At 43.3% G+C, this 20,407-nt stretch overlaps 2 protein-coding genes across 4 annotated transcripts in view; both read right to left on the reverse strand.

Moving 5' to 3' along the window:
- Positions 1 to 11,412, reverse strand: part of LOC121567093 (interleukin-15-like) — a 45,573-nt gene extending 34,161 nt beyond the window's left edge. Inside the window, exons 1-2 of the mRNA XM_041877035.2 lie at positions 11,159 to 11,412; positions 10,152 to 10,243 (exon numbers count right to left, since the gene is read on the reverse strand). The gene's annotated coding sequence lies outside the window, so the exon portion shown is untranslated. The remainder of the gene's footprint in view (positions 1 to 10,151; positions 10,244 to 11,158) is intronic.
- Positions 11,413 to 12,142: 730 nt separating this feature from the next.
- LOC121562872 overlaps positions 12,143 to 20,407 on the reverse strand; it is a 74,458-nt gene continuing 66,193 nt past the window's right edge. For all 3 annotated transcript variants that reach the window (XM_041875036.2, XM_041875032.2, XM_041875039.1), the window contains one exon: positions 12,143 to 15,135. In XM_041875036.2, the coding sequence (XP_041730970.1) occupies positions 13,101 to 15,135 (2,035 nt within the window). In that variant the 3' untranslated portion in view covers positions 12,143 to 13,100. The remainder of the gene's footprint in view (positions 15,136 to 20,407) is intronic.

Raw genomic sequence — 20,407 nt, forward strand, 5'->3', positions numbered from 1 at the left:
AAAATCACATTGTATGATTTTTAAGTAATTAATTTGCATTTTATTGCATGACATAAGTATTTGATACATCAGAAAAGCAGAACTTAATATTTGGTACAGAAACCTTTGTTTGCAATTACAGAGATCCTACGTTTCCTGTAGGTCTTGGCCAGGTTTGCACACATTGCAGCAGGGATTTTGGCCCACTCCTCCATACAAACCTTCTCCAGATCCTTCAGATTTTGGGGCTGTCGCTGGGCAATACGGACTTTCAGCTCCCTCCAAAGATTTTCTATTGGGTTCAGGTCTGGAGACTGGCTAGGCCACTCCAGGACCTTGAGATGCTTCTTACGGAGCCACTCCTTAGTTGCCCTGGCTGTGTGTTTCGGGTCGTTGTCATGCTGGAAGACCCAGCCACGACCCATCTTCAATGCTCTTACTGAGGGAAGGAAGTTGTTGGCCAAGATCTCGCGATACATGGCCCCATCCATCCTCCCCTCAATACGGTGCAGCCGTCCTGTCCCCTTTGCAGAAAAGCATCCCCAAAGAATGATGTTTTCACCTCCATGCTTCACGGTTGGGATGGTGTTCTTGGGGTTGGACTCATCCTTCTTCTTCCTCCAAACATGGCGAGTGGAGTTTAGACCAAAAAGCTCTATTTTTGTCTCATCAGACCACATGACCTTCTCCCATTCCTCCTCTGGATCATCCAGATGGTCATTGGCAAACTTTAGACGGGCCTGGACTTGCGCTGGCTTGAGCAGGGGGACCTTGCGTGCGCTGCAGGATTTTAATCCATGACGGCGTAGTGTGTTACTAATGGTTTTCTTTGAGACTGTGGTCCCAGCTCTCTTCAGGTCATTGACCAGGTGCTGCCGTGTAGTTCTGGGCTGATCCCTCACCTTCCTCATGATCATTGATGCCCCACAAGGTGAGATCTTGCATGGAGCCCCAGACCGAGGGTGATTGACCGTCATCTTGAACTTCTTCCATTTTCTAATAATTGCGCCAACAGTTGTTGCCTTCTCACCAAACTGCTTGCCTATTGTCCTGTAGCCCATCCCAGCCTTGTGCAGGTCTACAATTTTATCCCTGATGTCCTTACACAGCTCTCTTTTTTGAGCAGTGTATGTATATACAGTGAGGGGGGGGAAAAGTATTTGATCCCCTGCTGATTTTGTACATTTGCCCACTGACAAAGACATGATCAGTCTATACATTTTAATGGTAGGTTTATTTGAACAGTGAGAGACAGAATAACAACAACAAAATCCAGAAAACGCATGTCAAAAATGTTATAAATTGATTTGCATTTTAATGAGGGAAATAAGTATTTGACCCCTCTGCAAAACATGACTTAGTACTTGGTGGCAAAACCCTTGTTGGCAATCACAGAGCTCAGACGTTTCTTGTAGTTGGCCACCAGGTTTGCACACATCTCAGGAGGGATTTTGTCCCACTCTTTGCAGATCTTCTCCAAGTCATTAAGGTTTCGAGGCTGACGTTTGGCAACTCGAACCTTCAGCTCCCTCAAATACTTTTTTCCCTCACTGTATGTATGTAAGAGAAGAAAATAAACATACGGGGGATTGGAAGTGATGCAGACAATTACATTGATGGAAGTTACAATCTATCTGCAATATTAAAGCTGATCGTGGTCCTCTGTAGCTCAGCTGGTAGAGCACGGCGCTTGTAACGCCAGGGTAGTGGGTTCGATCCCTGGGACCAACCATACACAAAAAAATGTATGCACGCATGACTGTAAGTCGCTTTGGATAAAAGCGTCTGCTAAATGGAATATTATTATTTATTATTATCTCTCTGGTCTTGGCCATTGTGGAGAGGTTGGAGTCTGTTTGAGTGTGTGGACAGGTGTCTTTTATACAGGTAACGAGTTCAAACAGGTGCAGTTAATACAGGTAATGAGTGGAGAACAGGAGGGCTTCATAAAGAAAAACTAACAGGTCTGTGAGAGCCGGAATTCTTACTGGTTGGTAGGTGATCAAATACTTATGTCATGCAATAAAATGCAAATTAATTACTTAAAAATCAAACAATGTGATTTTCTGGATTTTTGTTTTAGATTCCGTCTCTCACAGTTGAAGTGTACCTATGATAAAAATTACAGACCTCTACAAGCTTTGTAAGTAGGAAAACCTGCAAAATCGGCAGTGTATCAAATACTTGTTCTCCCCACTGTATATAAGTATTTAGTCAGCCACCAATTGTGCAAGTTCTCCCACTTAAAAAGATCAGAGAGGCCTGTAATTTTCATCATAGGTACACATCAACTATGACAGACAAAATGAGAAAAAAAATTCCAGAAAATCACAGCCCCAAAGCATGATGTTTCCACCCCTATGCTTCACAGTAGGTATGGTGTTCTTTAGATGCAACTCAGCATTCTTTGTCCTCCAAACATGACGAGTTGAGTTTTTACCAAAAGGTTCTATTTTGGTTTCATCTGACCATATGACATTCTCCCAATCCTCTTCTGGATCATCCAAATGCACTCTAGCAAACTTCAGACAGGCCTGGACATGTACTGGCTTAAGCAGGGAGACACGTCTTGCACTGCAGGATTTGAGTCCCTGGCGGCGTAGTGTGTTACTGATGGTAGGCTTTGTTACTTTGGTCCCAGCTCTCTGCAGGTCATTCACTAGGTCCCCCCGTGTGGTTCTGGGATTTTTGCTCACCGTTCTTGTGATCATTTTGACCCCACGGGGTGAGATCTTGCGTGGAGCCCCAGATCGAGGGAGATTATCAGTGGTCTTGTATGTCTTCCATTTCCTAATAATTGCTCCCACAGTTGATTTCTTCAAACCAGGCTGCTTACCTATTGCAGATTCAGTCTTCCCAGCCTGGTGCAGGTCTACAATTTTGTTTCTGGTGTCCTTTGACAGCTCTTTGGTCTTGGCCATAGTGGAGTTTGGAGTGTGACTGTTTGAGGTTGTGGACAGGTGTCTTTTATACTGATAACAAGTTCAAACATGTGCCATTAATACAGGTAACGAGTGGAGGACAGAGGAGCCTCTTAAAGAAGAAGTTACAGGTCTGTGAGAGACAGAAATCTTGCTTGTTTGTAGGTGACCAAATACTTATTTTCCACCATAATTTGCAAATAAATTCATTAAAAATCCTACAATGTGATTTTCTGGATTTTTTTCCCTCAATTTGTCTGTCATAGTTGACGTGTACCTATGATGAAAATTACAGGCCTCTCTCATCTTTTTAAGTGGGAGACCTTGCACAATTGGTGGCTGACTAAATACTTTTTTCCCCCCACTGTATACACACACTACCATTCAAAAGTTTGGAGTCACTTAGAAATGTCATTTTTTCAAAAGAAAAGCCATTTTTTTGTCCATTAAAATAACATCAAATTGATCAGAAATACAGTGTAGACATTGTTAATGTTGTAAATGGCTTTTGTAGCTGGAAACAACTGATTTTTAATGGTATATCTACATAGGCATACAGAGGCCCATTATCAGCAACCATCAGTCCTGTGTTCCAATGGCATGTTGTGTTTGCTAATCCAAGTTTATCATTTTAAAAGGCTAATTGATCATTAGAAAACCCTTTTGCAATTATGTTAGCACAGCTGAAAACTGTTCGGCTGATTAAAGAAGCAATAAAACTGGCCTTCTTGAGACTAGTTGAGTATCTGGAGCATCAGCAATTGTGGGTTCGATTACAGGCTCAAAATGGCCAGAAACAAATAACTTTCTTCTGAAACTCTTCAGTATATTCTTGTTCTGAGAAATGAAGGCTATTCCATGCGAGAAATTGCCAAGAAACTCCGGGATGCTGACCTTCTAGGCAAAGTTGCAAAGAAAAATATACACTGCTCAAAAAAATAAAGGGAACACTTAAACAACACAATGTAACTCCAAGTCAATCACACTTCTGTGAAATCAAACTGTCCACTTAGGAAGCAACACTGATTGACAATAAATTTCACATACTGTTGTGCAAATGGAATAGACAACAGGTGGAAATTATAGGCAATTAGCAAGACGCCCCCAATAAGACTGGTTTTGCAGGTGGTGACCACAGACCACTTCTCAGTTCCTATGCTTCCTGGCTGATGTTTTGGTCACTTTTGAATGCTGGCGGTGCTTTCACTCTAGTGGTAGCATGAGACGGAGTCTACAACCCACACAAGTGGCTCAGGTAGTTTCTCTCTCTCTCTCTCTCGCTCTTGCTTCTCCTTCATTTTTGAATAAATTAATTTGTTGAAAACTGTTCAACTATTGTCTTTCTCTCTCTTTGTCAACTACTCACCACATTTTATGCACTGCCGTGCTAGCTAGCTGTAGCTTATGCTTTCAGTACTAGATTAATTCTCTGATCCTTTGATTGGATGGACAACATGTCAGTTTATGCTGCAAGAGCTCTGATAGGTTGGAGGACGTCCTCCGGAAGTTGTCATAATTACTGTGTAAGTCTATGGAAGGGGGTGAGAACCAAGAGCCTCCTAGGTTTTGTATTGAAGTCAATGTACCAAGAGGAGGACGGAAGCTAGCTGTCCTCTGGCTACACCATGGTGCTACCCTACAGAGTGCTGTTGAGGCTATTATAGACCTTCATTGCAAAACAGTGTGTTTTAATCAATTATTTGGTGACGTGAATGTATTAAGTATAGTTTTATCTAAAAAGGATAACTTTTTCAATGTTCTACTATTTTTATTTTTATGAAATTCAGTGAGGAGGACACACCCTTCCACCTCTGAGGAGCCTCCACTGGTGCACAGGATATACATAAGATGTAATGAGAGTTGTATCTTTGGCCATCTTTGTATACATTCTCTTGGAATGTTATCAGCCCTGGTGAACTTTGTATGGAGACATGTTTTATAAAAGCAGGCAGAGAGGAATCTGTGTATCATAGTCCAGTTCTCTGTAAACCTACAACCTCTGGTGTCTTGCCATCAGTGCTCCTTCTGTGTAGTTGAAATTGTAATTGAATCATCCTTTCCTCTTTGGCAGTGGGTTGTATCATGATTTATCAGGAAAATAATATAAAGTAGCCTCAATCTATTATGTCATGCACACATACAATAATGATAAAACACAATGTTTGACATCTCATAATTAGGGCCAGGAGTTTTGGGGCACCTTTTGAGGCACTGTGCTTTTACCGGTATTTCCAGCATTGTCCACTAGTGTTGCTGCAGGTAAGAAATCCTAGGAAATGTTCTGTAATTGACACAATCAGTTAATCAATGTATGGTTGTGCGTGTGTGTTCAGTGTGGGGATTGCACAAAACCTATTATTTTGCAGGGAATACTATTTGTAGGTCAGTGATTCTACTTCTCAATTTGCTCAAGCTGATCCTCTCCAATGGACTCAGAAGTTGTCGCAAAAAAATAGGTCAATTTGGGACAGTTAAAGGGGAGAGTCAATGAAACCAACAATGGAAGTATATTGGAGCAAATTCTGGGGTTAATCCCAACCGGGACTCGAACCCAGGTCCAGTAACTGTCAAGCCAACACCTTAACCATTACAGAACATTTTCTAGGATTTCCTAGCAACACTAGTGGACAATGCTGGAAATACCGGTAAAAGCACAATGCCTCAAAAGTGTCCCAAAACACCTGGCCCAAATTTTGAGATGTCAGACATTGTGTTTTATCATTATTGTGTGCTTGGGTGGGTGCGTGCGTGTGCTAGCTGGCGTGCCTGTGCAAATCTGCATGCATGTCTTTGCCCATTTCTGTGTACTTTGCCATACAGTATACCGGTATGTGTGTGTAAACAGTGCCATGTGGAAATTACAGCTCTCTCTCTGAAGTAAAAATCACTCAGTGGTTACTATGTGGATCCCCCCATCCCTCCCTCCCCTCCTCTACACAACAACATGATTGGAAGATGGATGTCACACAGTGAGAGGGGCCAACGGGTCCACAGCTTCTTGTGACCTTCCTCTGCTCATCAGAGCTCTGATCTGCCTCAGAGATACTACAGCAGCAGGAATTCAACAACAATTCCTCTCCTCTTCCCTTGCTGGCTATGGTACTGAATCTGAATTTGAAAAGGCATTAATCAGTCTTATCGCTGTAGCTTACATCATCCATGCACCACACATTCCATTTTTTGAAATATGCTGCCTATATGTCAAAAGTGCTAATGCATGGAGAATGTTTAATTATTCCCCGCTGCCTGTGTCTACAGCAGTGTAAAGTGAGCAGTGGGTTATGCTGGCTTGCCCCAGCTTGCCGTACCTAGACAGCCTCTGTCTGTCTGAAACGGATTGGATCAGGTCCCACCCGTCCATTCCCCTAATTATGCACAAAAGCTAAAATCCCCTAAAAAGTATTTAGTCAGCCACCAATTGTGCAAGTTCTCCCACTTAAAAAGATGAGAGAGGCCTGTAATTTTCATCATAGGTACACGTCAACTATGACAGACAAAATGAGATTTTTTTTTCTCCAAAAAATCACATTGTAGGATTTTTTATGAATTTATTTGCAAATTATGGTGGAAAATAAGTATTTGGTCAATAACAAAAGTTTCTCAATACTTTGTTATATACCCTTTGTTGGCAATGACACAGGTCAAACGTTTTCTGTAAGTCTTCACAAGGTTTTCACACACTGTTGCTGGTATTTTGGCCCATTCCTCCATGCAGATCTCCTCTAGAGCAGTGATGTTTTGGGGCTGTCGCTGGGCAACACGGACTTTCAACTCCCTCCAAAGATTTTCTATGGGGTTGAGATCTGGAGACTGGCTAGGCCACTCCAGGACCTTGAAATGCTTCTTACGAAGCCACTCCTTCGTTGCCCGGGCGGTGTGTTTGGGATCATTGTCATGCTGAAAGACCCAGCCACGTTTCATCTTCAATGCCCTTGCTGATGGAAGGAGGTTTTCACTCAAAATCTCACGATACATGGCCCCATTCATTCTTTCCTTTACACGGATCAGTCATCCTGGTCCCTTTGCAGAAAAACAGCCCTAAAGCATGATGTTTCCACCCCCCATGCTTCACAGTAGGTATGGTGTTCTTTGGATGCAACTCAGCATTCTTTGTCCTCCAAACACGACAAGTTGAGTTTTTACCAAAAAGTTATATTTTGGTTTCATCTGACCATATGACATTCTCCCAATCCTCTTCTGGATCATCCAAATGCACTCTAGCAAACTTCAGACGGGCCAGGACATGTACTGGCTTAAGCAGGGGGACACGTCTGGCACTGCAGGATTTGAGTCCCTGGCGGCGTAGTGTGTTACTGATGGTAGGCTTTGTTACTTTGGTCCCAGCTCTCTGCAGGTCATTCACTAGGTCCCCCCGTGTGGTTCTGGGATTTTTGCTCACCGTTCTTGTGATCATTTTGACCCCACGGGGGTGAGATCTTGCGTGGAGCCCCAGATCGAGGGAGATTATCAGTGGTCTTGTATGTCTTCCATTTCCTAATAATTGCTCCCACAGTTGATTTCTTCAAACCAAGCTGCTTACCTATTGCAGATTCAGTCTTCCCAGCCTGGTGCAGGTCTACAATTTTGTTTCTGGTGTCCTTTGACAGCTCTTTGGTCTTGGCCATAGTGGAGTTTGGAGTGTGACTGTTTGAGGTTGTGGACAGGTGTCTTTTATACTGATAACAAGTTCAAACAGGTGCCATTAATACAGGTAACGAGTGGAGGACAGAGGAGCCTCTTAAAGAATAAGTTACAGGTCTGTGAGAGACAGAAATCTTGCTTGTTTGTAGGTGACCAAATACTTATTTTCCACCATAATTTGCAAATAAATTCATAAAAAATCCTACAATGTGATTTTCTGGATTTTTTTCCCTCAATTTGTCTGTCATAGTTGACGTGTACCTATGATGAAAATTACAGGCCTCTCTCATCTTTTTAAGTGGGAGAACTTGCACAATTGGTGGCTGACTTTTTTTCCCCACTGTATACACACACTACCATTCAAAAGTTTGGGGTCACTTAGAAATGTCCTTGTTTTCAAAAGAAAAGCCATTTTTTTGTCCATTAAAATAAAATCAAATAGATCAGAAATACAGTGTAGACATTGTTAATGTTGTAAATGGCTATTGTAGCTGGAAACAACTGATTTTTAATGGAATATCTACATAGGCATACAGAGGCCCATTATCAGCAACCATCAGTCCTGTGTTCCAAAGGCATGTTGTGTTTGCTAATCCAAGTTTATCATTTTAAAAGGCTAATTGATCATTAGAAAACCCTTTTGCAATTATGTTAGCACAGCTGAAAACTGTTCTGCTGATTAAAGAAGCAATAAAACTGGCCTTCTTGAGACTAGTTGAGTATCTGGAGCATCAGCAATTGTGGGTTCGATTACAGGCTCAAAATGGCCAGAAACAAATAACTTTCTTCTGAAACTCTTCAGTATATTCTTGTTCTGAGAAATGAAGGCTATTCCATGCGAGAAATTGCCAAGAAACTCCGGGATGCTGACCTTCTAGGCAAAGTTGCAAAGAAAAATATACACTGCTCAAAAAAATAAAGGGAACAATTAAACAACACAATGTAAGTCCAAGTCAATCACACTTCTGTGAAATCAAACTGTCCACTTAGGAAGCAACACTGATTGACAATAAATTTCACATACTGTTGTGCAAATGGAATAGACAACAGGTGGAAATTATAGGCAATTAGCAAGACGCCCCCAATAAGACTGGTTTTGCAGGTGGTGACCACAGACCACTTCTCAGTTCCTATGCTTCCTGGCTGATGTTTTGGTCACTTTTGAATGCTGGCGGTGCTTTCACTCTAGTGGTAGCATGAGACGGAGTCTACAACCCACACAAGTGGCTCAGGTAGTGCAGCTCATCCAGGATGGCACATCAATGTGAGCTGTGGCAAGAAGGTTTGCTGTGTCTGTCAGCGTAGTGTTCAGAGCATGGAGGCGCTACCAGGAGACAGGCCAGTACATCAGGAGACGTGGAGGAGGCCGTAGGAGGGCAACAACCCAGCAGCAGGACTGCTACCTCCGCCTTTGTGCAAGGAGGAGCTGGAGGAGCACTGCCAGAGCCCTGCAAAATGACCTCCAGCAGGCCACAAATGTGCATGTGTCTGCTCAAACGGTCAGAAACAGACTCCATGAGGGTGGTATGAGGGCCCGACGTCCACAGGTGGGGGTTGTGCTTACAGCCCAACACCGTGCAGGACGTTTGGCATTTGCCAGAGAACACCAAGATTGGCAAATTCGCCACTGGCACCCTGTGCTCTTCACAGATGAAAGCAGGTTCACACTGAGCACGTGACAGACGTGACAGAGTCTGGAGATGCCGTGGACAACGTTCTGCTGCCTGCAACATCCTCCAGCATGACCGGTTTGGCGGTGGGTCAGTCATGGTGTGGGGTGGCATTTTTTGGGGGGGCCGCACAGCCCTCCATATGCTCGCCAGAGGTAGCCTGACTGCCATTAGGTACCGAGATGAGATCCTCAGACCCCTTGTGAGATCATATGCTGGTGCGGTTGGCCCTGGGTTCCTCCTAATGCAAGACAATGCTAGACCTCATGTGGCTGGAATGTGTCAGCAGTTCCTGCAAGAGGAAGGCATTGATGCTATGGACTGGCCCGCCTGTTCCCCAGACCTGAATCCAATTGAGCACATCTGGGACATCATGTCTCGCTCCATCCACCAACGCCACGTTGCACCACAGACTGTCCAGGAGTTGGCGGATGCTTTAGTCCAGGTCTGGGAGGAGATCCCTCAGGAGACCATCCGCCACCTCATCAGGAGCATGCCCAGGCGTTGTAGGGAGGTCATACAGGCACGTGGAGGCCACACACACTACTGAGCCTCATTTTGACTTGTTTTAAGGACATTACATCAAAGTTGGATCAGCCTGTAGTGTGGTTTTCCACTTTAATTTTGAGGGTGACTCCAAATCCAGACCTCCATGGGTTGATACATTTAATTTCCATTGATAATTTTGTATGATTTTGTTGTCAGCACATTCAACTATGTAAAGAAAAAAGTATTTAATAAGATGATTTCATTCATTCAGATCTAGGATGTGTTATTTTAGTGTTCCCTTTATTTTTTTGAGCAGTGTATATGTTTCTAAATCAAATAGCAAAATTAATAAATAAACAAATAACCATCTAATAATAAAAATAGTTAAAAGCCCTCCTTTTTATTTAGAACACTTTTGCCCAATGAGCTTTGCAGCCCAAAGGATACTTACCTAAGCTGATGATTAGTAAGGGACCTAAGGTTTCCTCCTGCCAAATCTCCCCTTGCACCTCACGGATCAAGTGGCTCTATGCCTCCTGTGGACTGGGAGAGAAGTGTCTGAGCATAGCTGGACCCGTGCTTTTATGTTGGGTGCGTTCATAAATTCAGTCTGGCTATCTACTCCGATTTCAGAGTAGTCTCGTCTGAATGTGCCAGAGCGCAGAATTACTGTGCCCCCAACACACTCATCCAACATATTACTACTTTACTCAAAAATTATCTAAATGTTTCTCTCGAAACAAGTCGATTATTTATCTTAAGGCTTTCCTAGTTGTATATAATTATAGATCTAACTTCATTGGAATATATCTACATCTTTTTCAAATGTTCTAAAAATTAGATCAATTCACCACAAATCGTTTTGTTGAAATATCTCCAGAAGTTTTTGTTGAGCAAGAGCAGTGGCAGCCAGTGAAAGTGTTGGGGAAATAATTTGGTGACATCTTGTGGTCTTAATGTGAATTACAGGGGTGCTAGTTACTCCCTTATACCCTAACCATGCAATTCCAAACACAAAAAAAGTGAACAATCCCATGTGCGAGGAAGATGCACTTCTTTTGAGCCTAAAATCAAGAAAACCTGCCCTAAATTGCAGTAATGAAGAACATCGATTTTCTGAGATCCTCCCGCAGCATAGAATGCAATAGGATAGATATGTAAGCAATGTGTGCCATTTATTGGTCATTATTGCACGTTTAACATTCACCTGAAAGCAGTGTGCAACGGGTAGCAGACCATTAGACTAAATAAACACCACATGATTCATGAATTCTACTTTATGGGAAATGATAAGAATCTCATACAGCCTAGCCTACTGTAAAATTGAGTCACAGAGCGATTTATGCAAAGAAGATAGTTCCGTTTTTTCAGTGGCATTTGGGATAGGTACTCTCAAGAAATACAACATTATTCTCTATTACAGTAGGCTACTGGTTCATACATATAGCAATAACTTACTGTGGCATGGTAAATCAGCTTGAGAGACTACTGAAGTTTGCACCGTAGGAAGGGTACAAAGTGAAAACAAAAGTAATTCCGTCAAGAAGCAGATGACTCGACCTAGGACACTTTAAAATCCACAGCTGAAGTTCAAATTGTGTAGTTAAAATCTATACTACTTGTACTGCAACAAAATCCTGAAATTGTACATGCTCAGTTATGCTCTGAGCATAGCCTAGTGAGTCCACCCCAACCCCAACACCAGTACTTTATAAGTGATGTGCAGTTCGCGAACGATTTGTTCTTTTTGAAGGACGCTTTTTACTGACTCGAGAGTCATGATTCATTTTTCTTATTGACTCGTTCGTTTTAGTCGTTCGTTTGACCTGCTGGACGCAAATAATTCTACAGCAGGATTAATACGGGCATCTCCGGTGACTCCGGAGACGTGCTCCGACCAACAACTGTCTGTCATATATGCGCGCAGGCAAAATAGATCATCCATAGAGAATAAAAAGACAGGTTTAGAACTGATGATCTCATGGTGCAAGAATGAATACAATTATATTGAAAGTTATGGTCGACACAGCTTTGTAGAACCAAAACATCGGCCAACACAGCCTCTAATTAACAAACTCGAAAACGAATCCTTTAGGTGCTGCAGTTCGCGAAAGATATGTGCTGATGGTGATCCTGCGTGCTCTGGGCATTACTGACTCAAATGAACGAAATGAGTCGAAAGATTCGTTATTTTGACTAAACGACTCGAATAAGATCCGAGTCAGTAAAAAGAGCCGAACTTCCATCACTATTCTTCTTAATCATTCACCCCCTTCCGATCGACCTTGACGCATGCACTTCGACCAGTTCCAGGGAACTATTTTCCTTCTGAAAAGTAGGTAAGTATGGAAACATTGTCATTCGGTGTTAATAGCTGTTTTCCAGGATATTGACAAATTCATATCATAAGGTATAATTGGAGGATTTATAAAGGAGACAGACAACATCAAAAGGTCTTTAATTTTTGTATTATTACTGGAGTACAAATAACTGAAATGCACATAAGTAATAGACACAGTGGTTGTTTTTTTGAGTCTTTTGACCACAGGAGCTCACACAATTTCAAATCTGATATATAAATAGGGTACTTAAAAAAGTAGCTAAGCCTATGCTATCAAAATGGGACATTGTAGCCTGAAGACACTGTGTTGTGCAGCAATAAAAATGCATGTGAATGACTCACAGCATTCATTTTCTTGCACTTTATTTTCCCTGAAATGTGTTGCCCTTATCTTCCCTTATTTTTATATATTTTTCAACATGAACCACTGATAAAACTACAACAGAAACATAGGTTAGAATACATAAAAACATCAACATCATGATTTGGTCTGAAATAAAAGCTAACTTCACAGACACGTCTTAACTACACACACAGCTGAGGACATTGTGCAAAATAAAGACATAAAATTAAGTGCCAGAAATGCAGACAAAATAAGACTACTTCATAAATAGAAGAAAATAATTGACAATTTTCACCATGCCAGCCACAAGCATAAACACAGGTGTTTGGTAAAAAATACATTGTTTTTTGTTTAACAGAATAAACAGAATTTATTTTGAAAGAACCTTACAAGAACAAAACGACTGATAAAAGGCTAACTCAAGGCTAACTAATTTGTCTGTGGGTTCAGTCGGTGTCCTGTTGGACAGTGATATAGGTGGCCGGACGGTGGTATGTGGAGTTGGTTGCAGAATCCCTGACATTGTCAGATTGTCATCTGGAAGAACAGGTGATTCAGTCTACTGTCCAATTAAGTCTAATGTAATTCATTATCATATGACCTGGAGTTATATCTCATAGGATCCCTATGAACACCCCTTTTTCAGGGCAAAGTGCCTATTTAGACCTTCACTGAGGCATAAGGCACCTTGGAGGAGGTCCCCCAGTCGCAGCCCCTCACATCCTCTTGCAGTTCTGGGGAACGGGAAGGGTAAGGTTGCAGGCATTGATGCTGACCCTCCGTCTGCCCTTGTTGTCTACCACAGGGGCTAAGGTCTGGCTCAGGCTCACCTGGGTGTTGCTGAAGGAAGTGATACGTCCACTACCAGCAATCTGCAGGTTCACAGTGGTAGCATAGCTAGTCTTTAGAGTCCTTCTGGCTGCCTGCGTTGAGGAGGTGTCCTCTGGCTTTGGCTCACTCCTGTGAGGGTACTGGATGGGTGCGCCCATGTCTGGGGCTGGGGAGGCCCGAGGCACATTTGCACAGATCAGGCGGCTCCGGCAACTGTCCTCCCCAAGGTCTGGGTCACCCCACTCATCCTGAGGCCAGACAGGGGAGGTCGGAGCGCTCCGGTCAGGGCTGTCTCCACTGTCATACTTGGTCAGGAGTTCTCGTACGTCGGGCCAGGCAATGCTGGTGAAGTGTTGACCGCCGTGGGTGCTCTTCCCAGGGGCCAGTCTGACAGGGGACAAGGCCCCGGGGCTAAGGCAGGATGGGGAGCCACTGTAGGAGCCGCTGTAGAAGTAGGATCCCCCTCGGGGGCTCATCAGCCCAGACTCCTGCTCTGCACCCACAGCCCTGCACCCTCCGCTCTCCCCCCATGACCTCCTCCCATTCCTGACTGGGCTGGGTGGTTGGTCAGCCAGGCTGAGGAAGGGCAGGCTGCTCCCCTTGGTCCTCTGCAGGTTCTGAGAAGGGGTTGGAGAGCATGGGGAGAAACCAGATGGGGGAGAGGAGGTGGTGCTGGAGCTTCTCTGCATGGAGGGTGAGAAGCCATCTCTCCATGTGGCTGAGGCTATGGAGGAGGAAGGAAATGCCAATTTGGCATTCCGCGGCTGAGGAGCGGCGACTCCCCACACATTGGCAGGAACCCCAATGGGCGGAGGGGAGGTAATACGAGGGGAGTTGATGCCTGAGGAGCAGGCTGAGGAGGCCCTGGGGAGCTCCAGGGAGAGGCCCAGGTGGTTGAAGGGGCTAGCCCCTCCTGTCCGGGTGCTTCTAGGGTTGGGGGGCTTGTTCATCAGAGGGCCTGTATGATTCTGGACTGGGGGAGGGGAGCAGATCCTGCTGAATGGAGATGGGGAGGGAGAGGGGGACTGCACTCGTGAGCTGGGCTCCGAGGCAGAGAAGGGCCTTGCCACCCTGTTGGGAGTGTGAGTAGAACCACTCCAAAGAGAATCATGGGGGTGTGGTATACTATTGGCACACACTAACGGTGGCATCCGGTGATTCATGGCCCATCCTCCGTTAGTGGTGTTATTGTTGTTGTTGTTATTGTTGTTGCTGTTTCCATTCAAACCAATATGACGTGGCTGGTCTAGGGCAGCAGGCCTGGGCTGTGGAGAGGCAGAGGAAGAGGTGGTGTGATGCAAGCTGACTGGGGAGACTGAGCGCTGGCTGCGGTATGGTGGGGGGGACAGGGCTGGGGATGGGGATGGGCATGGGCATGGGCTGGAGCGGAGTGAAGTAGACCGGAGAGGAAAAGGGGGACACTCGCTGCCATCTCTGGAGTAGGAAGCATGGGCATGGCCAGGACTCAGAGGGGGGCCGCCGGGGCCAGAGGTGAGTTTGGGGGAGGGAGACCTCATCCTGAGTGGGGATGCAGTGGGAGCGGGGGCTAGAGAGGCTGGACTGTCTGGGGGAGGGGTGGCCTGGCCCTGGAGGCGAGCGTTCTTCTTGGCCAGACTCTGGCTGATGGACTGGCTGATGCAGGATGCAGCCAGGGACTTGGTCAAGGCAGAAGGGGTGGGAGAGGAGCAGGGGAGTCCCCTGATGGGGGAGGGAGAGCGATGGCAGAGACTTTTGCTGGGGCTGAAGGCGGAGGGGGGCTTGGCATCCATGGGATGGCCAATACCTGGAGGCAGGGTGGCTGATCTCTCCAGTGAGGGCTGGGAGGAAGGCCGTCTGACGGGGGACAATCCTGAGGCATGGATGGATGGGAGTGATGGATCCTGGCCTGGCTCTCTGGACCTCAGTGGAGCAGGTGGTAGCCTATAACCAAAGGAAAGAGAAGAGGAAATGAATGGACTTGTTTAATCAGTCCCTCCAGGATTCTGCGATGGCAACATTTTGAGCAAAATCAACAATTTCACACAGGGCTTGCAAATTTGACCAATCACTGCACTATTTCTGCATAAAACAGCCAAATCATCACAATATTATCACATAAAACTGACCCATCACCGCAGTACAAAAAGAGGGCTCGGAATTTCAACCAATCACTGCATAATACGGTTCAATCAAGCCAACTTTTTTCCTTCATTTTCGCTACAAATTCGACTAAATCACTGCATATTGCCATGCAAAGTATCACCAAAAAAAATCCCTGCGAAATCCTGGAGGGACAAATTAATGCCACAACCACAACACTGGTTTGAGGAGAAGCAGAATTGAGAGGAGAGGACTGCAGGCTGCGATGGCTCAGTCTTGTGAAAATAAGCTACTTTGACAGTACGTTTGTACTTTTGAATATGCAATTCAGCTCTTAGCTGCGATGAATACAAAACTAAACCATTTTTGTATTTATTATTATACAGCCAAATAGGAACTATGGAACATTTTACCACTCGATATGACCTCTAAAGCAGTGGACAATCATGCCAACACATAGTGATTTATGTGTGTTTTCACATTTTGTTGTGTTACAGCCTGAATTTTAAATTGATTAAATTGAGAGTTTGTGTCACTGGCCTACACACAATACCCCATAATGTCAAAGTGGAAATATGTTTTTAGAAATTTTTACAAATTAATAAAAAAGTTAAAGCTGAAATTACTTGAGTTAGTAAGTATTCAACCCCTTTGTTATGGCAAGCCTAAATAAGTTCAGGAGTACAAATGTGCTTAACAAGTCACATAATACGTTGTATGGACTCTGTGTGCAATAATAGTGTTTAACATGATTTTTTTAATGACTACCTCATCTCTGTACCCGACACATTCAATTACAGTTGAAGTCGGAAGTTTACATACACTTAGGTTGGAGTCATTAAAACTCGTTTTTCAACCACTCCACAAATTTCTTGTTAACAAACTATAGTTTTGGCAAGTCGGTCAGGACATCTACTTTGTGCATGACACAAGTAATTGTTTACAGACAGATTATTTCACAGTATCACAATTCTAGTGGGTCAGAAGTTTACATACACTAAGTTGACGGTGCCTTTAAACAGCTTGGAAAATTCCAGAAAATGATTTCATGGCTTTAGAAGCTTCTGATAGGCTAATTGACATAATTTGAGTCAATTGGAGGTGTACCTGTGGATGTATTTCAAGGCCTACCTTCAAACCCAGTGCCTCTTTGCTTGACATCATGGGAAAATAAAATAAAATCAGCCAAGACCTCAGAAAGAAAATTGTAGACTGTAGTCTGGTTCATCCTTGGGAGCAATTTCCAAATGCCTGAAGGTACCACGTTCATCTGTACAAACAATAGTACGCAAGTATAAACACCACACAGACGTCATACCGCTCAGGAAGGAGATGTGTTCTGTCTCCTAGAGATGAACATACTTTGGTGTGAAAAGTGCAAATAAATCCCAGAACAACAAGATGCTGGAGGAAACAGGTACAGCATTATCTATATCCACAGTAAAACGAGTCCTATATTGACATAACCTGAAAGGCCGCTCAGCAAGGAAGAAGCCACTGCTCCAAAACCACGATAAAAAAGCCAGACTACGGTTTGCAACTGCACATGGGGACAAAGATCGTACTTTTTGGAGAAATGTCCTCTGGTCTAATGAAATGAAAATAGAACTGTTTGGCAATAATGACCATCGTTATGTTTGGAGGAAAAAGGGGGTTGCTTGCAAGCCGAAGAACACCATCCCAACCGTGAAGCACGGGGGTGGCAGCATCATGCTGTGGGGGTGCTTTGCTGCAGGAGGGACTGGTGCACTTCACAAAATAGATGGCATCATGAGGAAGGAAAATTATGTGGATATATTGAAGCAACATCTCAAGACATCAGTCAGGAAGTTAAAGCTTGGTCGCAAATGGGTCTTCCAAATGTACAATGATCCCAAGCATACTTCCAAAGTTGTGGCAAAATGGCTTAAGGACAACAAAGTCAAGGTATTGGAGTGGCCATCACAAAGCACTGACCTCAATCCTTTAGAACATTTGTGGGCAGAACTGAAAAAGCGTGTGCGAGCAAGGAGGCCTACAAACCTGACTCAGTTACACCAGCTCTGTCAGGAGGAACGGGCCAAAATTAACCCAACTTTTTGTGGGAATCTTGTGGAAGGCTACCTGAAACGTTTGACCCAAGTTAAACAATTTAAAGGCAATGCTACCAAATACTAATTGAGTGTATGTAAACTTCTGACCCACTGGGAATGTGATGAAAGAAATAAAAGCTGAAATAAATAATTCTCTCTACTATTATTCTGACATTTCACATTCTTAAAATAAAGTGGTGATCCTAACTGACCTAAGACAGGGCCGTTTAACCAGGATTAAATGTCAGGAATTGTGAAAACTGAGTTTAAATGTATTTAGCTAAGGTGTATGTAAACTTCCGACTTCAACTGTATCTGTAAGGTCTCTCAGTTGAGCAGTGAATTTCAAACACAGATTCAACCACAAAGACCAGGGAGGTTTTCCAATGCCTCGCAAAGAAGGGCACCTATTGGTAGATTGGATTTTTAAAAAGCAGACATTGAATATGCCTTTGAGCATGGTGAAGCTATTAATTACACTTTGAATGGTATATCAATACACCCAGGCACTACAAAGATACAGGCGTCCTACCTAACTCAGTTGCCGGAGAGGAAAGAAACTGCTCATGGATTTCACCATGAGGCCAATGGTGATTCTAAAACAGTTACAGAGTTTAATGTCTGTGATAGGAGAAAACTGTGGATGGATCAACAACATTGTAGTTACTCCACAATACTAACCTAAATGACAGAGTGAAAAGAAGGAAGCCTGTACAGAATAAAACATATTCCAAAACATGCATCCTGTTTGCATTAAGGCACTAAAGTAAAACTGCAAAAAATGTGGTAAAGACATTGACTTTACGTCCTGAATACGAAGCGCCAGTTTGGGGCAAATCCAACACAACACATGGCTGAGTACCAGTCTTCACATTTTCAAGCATGGTGGTGGCTGCATCATGGTATGGGTAGGCTTGTCATCGGCAAGCACTAGGGAGTTTTTTTTAGGATGAAAATAAACAGAATAGAGCTAAGCACGGGCAAAGTCCTAGAGGAAAACCTAGTTCAGTCTGCTTTCCAAAAGACACTGGGAGACAAATTCACCTTTCAGCAGGACAATAACCTAAAACACAAGGCCAAATATACACTGGTGTTGCTTACCAAGACGACATTAAATGTTTCTGAGTGGCCTAGTTACAGTTTTGACTTAAATCGGCTTAAAAATCTATGGCAAGACTTGAAAATGGCTGTCTAGCAATGATCAACAACCAACTTGACAGAGCTTGAAGAATTTAAAAAAGAATAATTAGCGAATATTGTACAATACAGGTGTGCAAAGCTCTTAGAGACTTACCCAGAAAGACTCACAGCTGTAATCCAGGGTTTTTCTTTATTTTTACTATTTTCTACATTGTACAATAGTAGTGAAGACATCAAAACTATGAAATAACACACATGGAATCATGTAGTAACCAAAAAAAGTGTTAAACAAATCAAAATATATTTTATATTTGAGATTCTTCAAAGTAGCCACCGTTTGCCTTGATGACAGCTTTGCACACTATTGGCATTCTCTCAAACAGATTAACGAGGAAGTCACCTGGAATGCATTTCAATTAACAGGTGTGCCTTGTTAAAAGTTAATTTGTGGAATTTCAATAGAAATATTTTATGTATCATTAAGGCAAAATGTTGGGAAATGTCAAAGGTAAAATATAGTAAACATGATTGATATTTTATAATCCAGATGCATGCCTAAATAAGGAATATAATCAATGCAGTGTGTAACCGTGCTTTAATGAATGTATGTATATTATTTTTTAAGAAAGTGTCTGAGCCACGCCACCAATATAATGAGATAAGGGAAAGAGGCCTCATATGGAAAAGCGCCCATGGCCTTTTGGAGTAAACCACATGTGACATCTGGACGTTGAAAGATAAGGGTAGAGCGGCACTAAAATAAGTTAATCATTTGCCCTAAGGGGAGTAACTGTATATGCTATGTAAGCATGATTGTGCACTTGTATTTGTATAAAAGAAGATCTTTGAGCCAAGGAGAGCCAGTTGTTCCATGGAGCAAGCTCGGCTTTGTTATGCAATAATAAAGCCTAATTTTTGGATTCACAAGCTCCAGTTTCTTGAGAGATATTTTTGAGTTGACTACTTTTGAGTCAAATATTTATACGACATAAATGGCGAGCGTTGCCAGGAGTTGGAAACAGGGACCAGAGACGGTGGACATATGCGGCTGTGAAACGGCTTGGACGGACCATACAAACAAAGCGGCCGCTTTTAAAAAAGGTAAGCCAAGTTCTTACTTATATAGTATAAAGTTTGTGTGGTTCGATCCGGGGCCCGGCCTCAGCCGCAGAATACCAAGTAGGTCTCCAAATTTAAGAACCAGAAAATTAGAGACTGGGAGCTTTTGGATTTAAGAATACATGTCGATGTCACTCTGTTGTTCGTCTGAACCGTCTGTTCAATTCATTTGATTCATCCTGCTGATCGCTTTGTCTGGGTTGCTTTGGCACAGGCGGCTGTCCATCTGTTTGAACGATCAGATAATAAATTGGTCAAAGCCCTACAGATACCACTCTAAACGTGTCGAGGAAGTGTATCGTTTAGAGGGCCACTTAGGTAGGCAGAAATCCTGTGTAATACCGCTTTTTTCTGTGTCAGAAGAAAGGGCCGAATTTACACGTCGCTTAGGAAAGTGTAAGATAGAAGTCCAGAAAGGGTGTGTCGAGGAAGTGAATCACCTAGAGGGCTATATAGGTAGATAGAAATCCTGTATAAAATCGTCTTTCTTGTGTCGGGAAGTGAATCAGAAAGGGTCGATCAGGTAAAAAGATAGGTCATCCGGAGTAGGTGACATAAATTGGAGTTAACACCGGTCATCCAGAGTAGGTGAACGGGTTAAACAGCCACTAAGGCTTCAAAATATAGAGAAAGTGTTAGATATAGTAGGTCTGATCATCTCATGTGGATGAGTGGTTTGCTTGGGCTACTGTGAGTCATTTAACTGTCTGATTCATTTGGGCACGGGTGGCTACTCATCTGTATGAATGAGAATAATAAGAAATCCTGCAGATAATAGCTTA

The sequence above is a fragment of the Coregonus clupeaformis genome, chromosome 5, assembly GCF_020615455.1.
Source record: "Coregonus clupeaformis isolate EN_2021a chromosome 5, ASM2061545v1, whole genome shotgun sequence".
Taxonomy (NCBI): domain Eukaryota; kingdom Metazoa; phylum Chordata; class Actinopteri; order Salmoniformes; family Salmonidae; genus Coregonus; species Coregonus clupeaformis.